The 9,668-nt window shown below is 51.4% G+C and overlaps 1 protein-coding gene across 1 annotated transcript; it reads right to left on the reverse strand.

The window, feature by feature from the left end:
- Positions 1-149: 149 nt before the first annotated feature.
- Positions 150-9,627, reverse strand: KMO (kynurenine 3-monooxygenase). The gene is made up of 15 exons (XM_063162567.1): positions 9,473-9,627; positions 8,338-8,407; positions 6,748-6,845; positions 5,434-5,523; positions 5,219-5,267; positions 4,538-4,625; positions 3,569-3,734; positions 3,085-3,156; positions 2,277-2,398; positions 1,660-1,807; positions 1,181-1,238; positions 999-1,081; positions 659-760; positions 515-574; positions 150-359 (listed from the first exon to the last, which is right to left on the reverse strand). The coding sequence occupies exons 1-15, from the start codon at positions 9,524-9,526 to the stop codon at positions 192-194; spliced, it is 1,428 nt and encodes a 475-aa protein (XP_063018637.1). The 5' UTR covers positions 9,527-9,627; the 3' UTR covers positions 150-191.
- Between the last annotated feature and the right edge of the window lie 41 nt (positions 9,628-9,668).

Here is a 9,668-nt window from a genome sequence, read left to right on the forward strand (position 1 = left end):
CCTGAGCCCCTGTAGATGCTTTCTGGGCACTGTGCCTGCCAGGCTCCTCTCAGCTGGGAAAGGGAGAAGGGCCAAACTGCTTCCAAGGGGCTGCAGGAGCTGCCAAACCACATCCCAAGAGAAACAAAATCACCCAGCCGAGCCAACAGTCCGTGCCTTCGTTTTTATTACAGCAAGGAGCTCCCATACATTTAATCCACTCGTGTGCCAAAGGGAAGATTTCCAATATTCTTCAGATAACGGGGCCAGCCCCACAAGTCTTCCAGGCAGAAGTTCAGGTTCCGTGCCAGATGCTTTATCAGCAGGTAGGCGCCACCCAGCCCTGCTGCCCCCACTACAAACAGCCCTCTGTTAATTACCTGCAAGCGCAAAGAGAAACCCCAACATCGTCACAGGCTGGCCCCTACCCTGCAGCACCAGCAAAGTCATCACTCATGAGAACATCCCACCACCAAAGCTGAGCAGTGCTGGCGTGCAGGCGGCCTGGGGAGGGTGGGCACCAGCCCTGACCAACCTTTGTCTGCCATTTCCAGCGCTGAAGGGCCTCGTGGTAGCGAATTCTGGTGAAGGTCACCTGGGAGGGGGTGCAGGACAATGTCACCATGCCAAAGCCAGGCAGGAGGAGCTCACAGAGGTGGGGAATGACAGGCTGGCTTACCATGGTGTACAGTGGGACGATGGTGGAGGGCATGAGGGCGTGCAGGAGGTTGTCCACGCGCTTGCGGAAGATGAACCACGTGGAATTGACGTGCTCGCGCATCTGCAACAGAGCAGCAGTCACCCCTGTGCAACAGCTTCTGTAGAGCTCCCTGTGCTTTGCCAGCTCTCCCGCTGCCCTGGAGGGCATGCAGGGCCTCCTCAGCCCCAGTGACATTCCCAAGGAGCTCTGAGGGTACAGCCTGGCAGGGTGAGAGCCCAGCCCTGCCTGCTGCGTGCATCCTGAGAGCTCTGCTGTGTGCACGGCCCTGGAACCACAGGTCTGAGTGGGGCTCACCTACCTCTACATAATTGTACATGGCTAAATCTGAGATTGCGTGGTCATCTGGCACCCTCAGTCTGGAGAACTCGGGGAGGCAGGCAGCTGGGGGAAGAAAGAAGCAGCTCACAGGCAGCTCCCTGCAGGGCACCCAGCTGCCCTCAGGTTCCTCTGCTCCCTCATGTCCCCAGCCGCGTCACTTACCAAGGTCATTGTGGAACTGGTCCATCAATTCATCAAAGACCAGACAATCTTCAAAGCCCTGGGAGGAATATTAGGAGGTTAACAGGCATAAACAGGACACATACATTCAGAAGTGCTCTCATGGATGCTTAGCTGGTGTAGCTGTTTGGTCCCACTGACCACACCTTCAGAGCAGGAGTTTTACTCCAGGCCCCTCTGACAGGGGTCTTGAGGGAAATTGAGGGGATTGCCCTTCCCAGCTGCCTGGACCTCCCTCCCAGATCGTCCTCTGTTCCGTGGGAAGGTGGCATCGCCTCCCTGTCCCCTGTCCTTCCCAGGAGCACATCCTGACAGGAGCTCAACCCCTGCCAGTGCAGAGGACATCAGGCTGTGGGACAGGCCAGCCCATGAACTCCCCAGAGTTAAACACTAAAACCAGGCATTTGTGGGTGAAAGGAGTGGGATCCCCACCAAGAGGGACAGGCCAGCCAGGAACTTACTGCATTCATGCCCTGTCCATAGAAGGGCACAACAGCGTGAGCAGCATCTCCCATCAGCACGCACCGGGAGGAGAGGTGGTAGGAGGAGCACTTCACAGAGATCATGGCCTGGGCTGGCAGCAAAAAGTAATCGTGCTTCAGCTCTTGCCTTCAGGTAAAACAACAGATTTTGGTGTGTGGGACCACGAGAGAAGAGCAAGCTGTGCCCCAGCCAAGCTGAGGAGGCCAGGCCACAGACACTGTCAGCTCTGCTGTGCAGTCCCCAAGCCTGGGCACTAGGCTGTTTGTGCTGGGAAAAATGTGGAAGTCAGCTTCCTCACTGTGGGCCAGACATTTTGTCTGCAGGTTTTAAGTTCTGCACACAAGTTAATTAATATTAAATCAATAACTTGATTACTGACATCTTGGTCCTCTCACTGTGAGCAGTGGCAGATGTTGGTCAATGTGGGAAGGACACACCAGAGAATATCAGAGTTTCTCAGTTAATATGAAGTTCTGGGATAATTCATTTTAAGAGGAAAGGAAACTGCCTCATGCTGTTGATATCATCCAAGAAAAAGCCCATCCCATAACAGATACCTGTGTTGATGGGTGAAAGGGGAGATGGGAGCACTTACTCTCCAATGAGGGGAATGGCATCTGGGAAGTAGGTCTGGAAAAACCCCAGCACTTGCTCTCCTGTTGTGAGCTTCTCAAACTCCTCAAAGGGCATGAAGAGCGTGCAGGTGAAGGACTTGTCCTGCCAGCCAGGAAAGAGGGTCAGTCAGAAGCCCAGAGGGCAGAGAGAACACCTGAAGCAGCAGCTCAGTGCCCAGCCTGCCACCTGGCAATCCCAGTGACCCACTGGCACAGCAAGGGATGAATGTCTGGCCACCCCTTTCTCATGGTGGGCAGGCAGAAGGGTCTCAAGGGTCTGGAGCACAAGTCCTGTGAGGAGCAGCTGAGGGAGCTGGGGGTATTTAGCCTGGAGAAAAGGAGGCTCAGTGGAGACATCACCACTCTCTACAACACTGACAGGGGGATGTAGCCAGGTGGGGTCAGGCTCTGCTCCCAGGTTACAAGGGACAAGATGAGAGGACACAGTCCTAAACTGCACAAGGGGAGGTTTAGACTGGGCATTGGGAAGAATTTCTCCACAGAAAAGGTGATCAGACATTGGAGTGGGCTGCCCAGGGAGCTGGTGGAGTCACTGTCCCTGCAGGTTTTCAAGAAAGGACTGGATGTGGCACTCAGTGCCATGGTCTGGTTGACGAGGTGATATTGGGTCATGGCTGGACTCTGTGATCTCAGAGGTGTTTTCCACTCTAATTGAGTCTGTGTTTTGGTTATCCTGTGACTCCTGACCCACCCAATCCCTGCCACCACAGCCGTTCATCCCCACCAGCCCCGTGCTGTGCCCCAGGAGAGCGTGGCCTGGGTTAGCACCATGTTGGGCAGCGCAATCATCATGAAGGTGTTCCTCGGCCAGATGTGGAGGTAGTTGGGTTCCATGGCAAACTGAAAGAGAAAGAGAATAAAAAGAATTGTATCCTTGACCAGCCCAGGCTCTGGCTCCCCTCCACACCACCACAACAGCTCCCATGGGAAGATGCAACAACTGCAGGGCCCCTATCTGGTCAACTGATGCTTCAGGGAGACACAGAGCAAGGGAAAGAGGAAAGAGCAATAAATATGGGCAAAAAAATCTGATGTTTTGCAATCTGATGTTTTGCACTCCAGGAGAGGCTCTCTAGGATTTTTGCATGCAGGTACCAACACTGGCCCCACTTTTGGAAGAGGAAGAGATCCCTGCCTTATCTCAGTAAAAGGTTTGATCCCCTGCCTGAACCCCAGGTGAGAAATTAACTCTCCCAAAGCTGCTGCAGCAGAGCCACAGTGAGAAGGGGGTGGGATATCCAGGCACACTCACATCTCCATCCTTGGGAGGGATGGTCAGCTCCATGTAGCCGTGAGGAATGTACTCGTGGCTGTAGTTGAAGCGTGTTTGCCTCATGAACTGTTTCCTCACTGTTGAGAAGGCTCCATCACACCCCACGATGAGATCATAGGTCACCTCCAAGGTCTGCTGGTCAGACCTGGAAGCAGGACAGTACCTTGGATCAATCTGCTCCTTAGGGCCCCTTCCTACCCTAACCATTCCATGATTCTGTGGTCAACCCTCCTGTAACTCCAGGCCAGCTCAGCACCACTGTGCCCAGAGGATCTGCCTTTTGCAAAATGTATTAATTAAATAAATTAATTAAAATGTATTCACAGTCTTCTAGGATGGGGGGAAGATGGGATCTCACTGCCTGGGAAGCACAGCACTAGGAGGAATAATTATCCTGTAGTTTATCAAAAGCATAACTCTGCCAGGTCTACTCAGCAATGAACTTTTGGGATGCAGAGCCTGCAGCACCTGCCAGGAGGATGGGGGCAGGACCAGAACCTCTGTGAAAGGCTGTGGAACGAGGTCATGGAACCTCAGAACGGTTTGGGTTTGAAGGGACCTTAAAGCTCAGCCCATTCCAGCCCCTGTCATGGGCAGAGACACAACACCAGGGCCTGGAACATTCCCAGGGATGGGGCATCAGCAGTTATCCACCCTCCCTGATGAGCAATCTGTCCCTGAACCCAGAGCCATGGATTCTGGTGGTTTATCCCCTGCACAGGTCAGGAAGTGTGTGCTTGCTGCCAACCTGGGTATTTAGGGAATTGCTTAAACCTTCCTTAGTTTCCCCATGAGGGAATGCTGCCTTGATGTCTCTCCTTTCCAAAGCTTTGCCTGCACAGTGGTTTCAAAACTGAGATTGCTCAATTGTTTGAGGTTTTATGAATGATTAAGCAGAAGCTAAATGAGCACAGTTAGTGCTTGATCCCACGCTTGCCCAGGGATTACCTTTTTATGGATAATGTCCCCAGCTCTGCATTGCACCCGAGGATCTTGTGTCCAAAGAACAGTTTGGTGTTGGAGTACTTCTCAGCAGCTGTGAAAAGAAAAGACAACTAAATGTCTGTCAAAAGAGAAAGACAAAATTACAGTAAACCCCTCTACTGTGACTGCAAAAAATATTTCCAAGAGATCCCTAAATTATAGGGATTTTTGCCATTACAGCAAATAATTTGCATGTTGCATGAGGGCCAGCAGGCAGGGCACACTGGGACTGGTCAGCTATGGTATAAACTACTTGAAAAATGCAAGGAATCCTGCAAGGGTCTTTTTCTTCTCCACAGTGACATGAGTCATTGACTGCTTTGCACCATCAGGTTCAGGATGGGATGAGGTGCCTGCAGTCAGTGGGGAATTTGCATAAATTTGGTCTGGTCTGATTGGCCCTAGAGCTCCAATTTCTATTTGTCTCTGTACAATCAGGGGTTATGGAAAATGCCCCAATCCGTGACAAGGCTGAGGAGGTGTCTCCTGCTCAGCTGGGAACAAGCACAGGTTTTCCTCTGCTCGTTCAGGTTTGCACTTTGTGAGATCTGGGTAAGGCAGCTTGGGGCTCAAAGTCTTCTAATCACCATAGATCCCCAGCAAAAAGTGTGTTATAGGAATTTGCAAACAGAAGTGACGACCCACCTGTCAGCAGCTCTTTGTTTAAGTTTGCTCTGTCCACAGAGAGGATGTACTGCAAGGCAAGCAAGCAGAAAGCTTTGCTGAAGGACACTCTGCATGGCCAGAGAGGAAACCATCCCTTCCCTCATTCTCCCCAGCCTCTCCACATCCACTGTCCATGACACAGAGACACAAATGCTAACAAAGTCCTCCCGTGCTCTGCAGAGCAGCTCCAGTACCTGGTCCTTCTTCCCATAAGGGATGGAGTATTTTTTCCCTGAAGGCGTGTGTATCCTCCTTGCCCTCATGGGAATGCCCTTGGCCACAATCTGAAACAGAAGGGAACACGACCCACACTTCTGGTCAAAACTGTGGGGTTTTAGTGCAAATTACAAAGCAACATCCCCTCCAGGGAGAATGGGGGGGCTCTTTGCTCACACATTTCCAAATCACCAGGGAAATCTTGAGCAGGGCTGTCATGTGAATTCACTACACCTTACTGAGATTGCTTACAAGCTCATGCTCATAAAAATCAGAGGGAAATTGTTTTTGGATAGAGGGGGCATGAAAAACCCCAGAGGGCAGGGGATGAAAGGCAAATGACCCCCTGGGACTGGGATGTGTGTTGTCAAAGTGTCCTGGATCTCTGCAGGGATCTGGGAGCAGGAGATCCCACCAGTGCCAGCAGCAGGATGTTAAATGGCAGCCAGTACCCTGCAGGAGAGTGCTGGGCTCCCAGCCAGGCGTGCTGGGCAGAAAGCTGCGCGGATGGATTTCAGGGGTCAGCCCAAAGATCAAGGATTTCTGGGAAAAAACAAATCCGGGCATGCCAGTGGGGAAAACAGCTGCCTTTATTGCATCCTGCTGCGTTGCATCAGCTCTTTTGGGAGCCCATCTACTCCTGCCCTGCTTGCCCTCTGCTCCAGCAGGGAGGGGAGCACGAAAGGGAGGAAAACACTGGAAGGAGCTTGGTGTCCCAGGGGTGGGCAGGATCCTGCTGCAGATGTGCTGTGAAGCAGGGGAGAGTGAGACGGAGTGGAAATTCTCCAGAGTGGAAATCCATTTTGATTTAGGTGAAATGTACGTCTTTGAGTCTGTGGCTAGAAAACAGAGCTATGCAACCTGACTGCAAAGCCTAGGCTCAGAGAAACTGATTCAATGAAGGACAGAGATAAGAGAGGAGGGACAGAGGGTGATAGAGAGAGACAGAGAGACTGCTGTGGGACCAGGTCAACCTGACCTAGGAATTCTTTCGGATAAAGAAGAACTAGCGGCAAATGTCACTGAAATTCGTAAAAATGAATATGCATGAACCTATGGAGAACTTGTATGCATATGTATATGAGAAGGGGATAAAAAGGGACCTGAAATTCCCAGTACTCATGTCTTTTAAGGAGAGCAATCTCCACATGCATCCGGCACTGTAATAAACATACCAGCCTTACAACTTTCACAAAGTTGTGGAGTTTTTAGTTATCTCCGCAAAACAAGAGCCAGACTGCAGTGGAAGAGGGACAAGAAGGGACAGAGAGCAAGAGAAGGTGGCAGAGTACCTGCTCCTCCATGCCCACGGCTCGCAGGGCTTGGCGTCCCCGGTGGGACAGGGCCAGGTTGATGCTCCTGCCCCGGGCAAAGCTGGACACTCGGATATCTGCAGGGAGACACAAAGCTGGACACTGGGATATCTGCAGGGGAGACACAAAGCTGGACACTGGGATATCTGCCACAAAGCTGGACACTGGGATATCTGCAGGGGAGACACAAAGCTGGACACTGGGATATCTGCAGGAGACACAAAGCTGGACACTGGGATATCTGCCACAAAGCTGGACACTGGGATATCTGCAGGAGACACAAAGCTGGACAAGGTGTAGGGGGAGTCCAGCCTGGACCCTCCGTGCCACTCTAGCCTGGAAGAAGCAGCAGCTCCAATCCAGCAAAGGGAAAGGAGGATACCAACTATTGTCACAGACATCTTTTATGGAAAATCTTTTCCTTAGGATTTTTCCTCCTGAGAAGCTGAGAGGCCTCAGGAACAAGATGTAAACATTGATTATCTGCTGCTGTGGAATGCAACAGGTGCATCTATGATTGGTCTCATGTTGGATGTTTCTAATTAATGGCCAATCACAGTCAGCTGACTTGGACAGAGAGTCTGAGCCACAAGGTTTTGTTATCATTCCTTCCTATTCTGTTCTTAGCCAGCCTTCTGATGAAATCCTTTCTTCTATTCTTTTAGTATAGTTTTAATATAATATATATCATAAAATAATAAATCAGCCTTCTGAAACATGGAGTCAGATCCTCACCTCTTCCCTCAACCTGAGACCCCTGTGAACACGGTCACAACTTTGTTCATGGCTGATCAGATGGAAATGTCTGGGCATTGGCTTGTTCCTTCTCCCATTTGCCTCGTTTGGACTTGCTGGGATGTCTGGCCAGTGCAGGGGGCAGAGCCTGCTCGTCCCAGCATGTGTATCAGTGCAAGCAAAGGGCCAAAAGCTGGAGCAGTGCAGTGGGATCCATCCAGCCCAGAAGGCAGGTGAGAGCCGTCAGAGGCTTTTTGAAGCTGTGGAAGCTCTGGCAACGTTAAGCTGTGCAGCAGAACACCTGTTCTGATGTCTATCAGGGCAGGAAGAGTTACCACGGAGTGTCAGGCACGGCTCCTCCCTCCCTGCACTGCAAAACTTGAGTTATTTCCATGGTATCATTCCCACCTGCCCCTTGGCTTGCCACCTCTGCCCAGGTCTTTTTTGTCTGCCAGCTAACAGATGAACAATTTCTCTGCCTTTGAGCCAGTGGCTTGGCTCTAAATCCAAATTTCTCTTTTGTGGTGCCTCCTGGATCTGGAGGCTCCATCTCTTCTTCTGACCCAGCACTGTGCTATAATGCTTTCTGCAGAGACCAGGCTTCAAAGGTGGGGATTTGAACCAGTGTTTAAGCCAAGAATATAAAAAGGGCATCATTTCAGCAGCTAAAGAGTGGGTTCCCTCCACACAAGATGAACTTCAGATAAGTGCTCCTCCCCATCACAGGAGCTAAAGAGGAGAGATAAAAGAATATCCCCAAAGTGCCACTCTCAGCTTTCATTATTTTCTTAGAGTTCCAGTGAGCTCCCACAGTAATGATCAGGCTGACCTTACCTTCTCTGGCTTCATAAACATCAACATGGAAACCTCTTCTGGCAAAGAAACAGGCATTTAATGCACCCACCTGCAAGACAGGGATCAGGAGGGGTGGATGAAGTATCTCAGGGGTCACTGCTGAGATGCACCAAAGGAAAGAAGTGGTCAGGGGATGCAGCTCAACACAAACAGGGAGGCGCTTTGACCAAGAAACTCAGAAGACATTTTACTGAAGAGCAGTCCTCTGCCAGCCCTGTGTGTTTGCAGAGTCTCCAAGGCAAAAGCCACCCATCAAAACCCTTTTTTTAAAGCCATACCAAGCTCAGGCTTGTTTGCACACAGCAACTGAATGCAGCAGGGCTCACTTGATGTAGGCAAGATCCAGCTCCTCTCTGGACTGTGTCTACCTCCCTCACCAGTATTCAGGGCACAGCAGCATTCCCTTGGGAACACAGTGAGGGAGAACACTACAAATGTGTCCTGTTTGCAATTTAAACTAATTTTTAAATTTAATTTCCATTATGAATTGCTGCCAGAACTGCAGCCTCTTCTGTCATCACTCTTTTCCAAGAAGCTAATGGCCAAAAAGTCCAGGGAGAGATGTGGGTGCTGCAATGCCCCAAGCTGTCATAGAATCATTCATAGAATGGTTTGGGTTGGGAAGGAAGCTAAAGACCATCTTGTCACATCCCTCTGCCATGGGCAGGGATACCTTCCACCAGTCCAGCTCACTCAGAGCCCCATCCAGCCTGGCTTTTGGTGTCACACCTCTCTGCAAGCAGCAGTGCCTGAAAACCATCCCCAAACAAAAGTGGGCAGAGGAAGGTGTTTCCTCTCAGCCTGGCATTTACTGGTTTCAGCTCTTGCCAAGCATTTCACATCAGAGCTTTGGCTACAGCCAAAACCAGCCAAGGGACAGGGCAGCCCAAACAAGGATTGGAGTTTAGGGTACCTGGGCACCACTGCTCCAGCCACCCCCAAACCTTCACCCCAGAAACGAGCAGGAGCCTCCCACAGCAGGAACTCCATCAGCACCCCATCATCTGACACAGGAATGACTTGAAGAAAAGCATTCACCCCCACACCCAAGCAGTGTTTTCACATCCCCAGCTCCCAGCCAACAGCCATGCAGCAGCCAAAAGGCATTTCCTACCAGACCACCACCAACAACAGCAACTCTCTTCCCTCGTGGGTCCCAGGGCTCCATGCTGGCTCAGCCCCTGGGGCTCAGCTCCTGCTCTGTCTCTGATCCCTGTGCTTCTTCCCAGCCCCAGTGCCCTTGCCAGCGGGGAGGGGAGGGGAAGGGAAGGAATGTGGGTGGCTGAGTCATGCCTGGGCCCTTCTGCCCC

This window comes from Melospiza melodia, chromosome 8, assembly GCF_035770615.1.
Source record: "Melospiza melodia melodia isolate bMelMel2 chromosome 8, bMelMel2.pri, whole genome shotgun sequence".
Lineage (NCBI taxonomy): Eukaryota > Metazoa > Chordata > Aves > Passeriformes > Passerellidae > Melospiza > Melospiza melodia.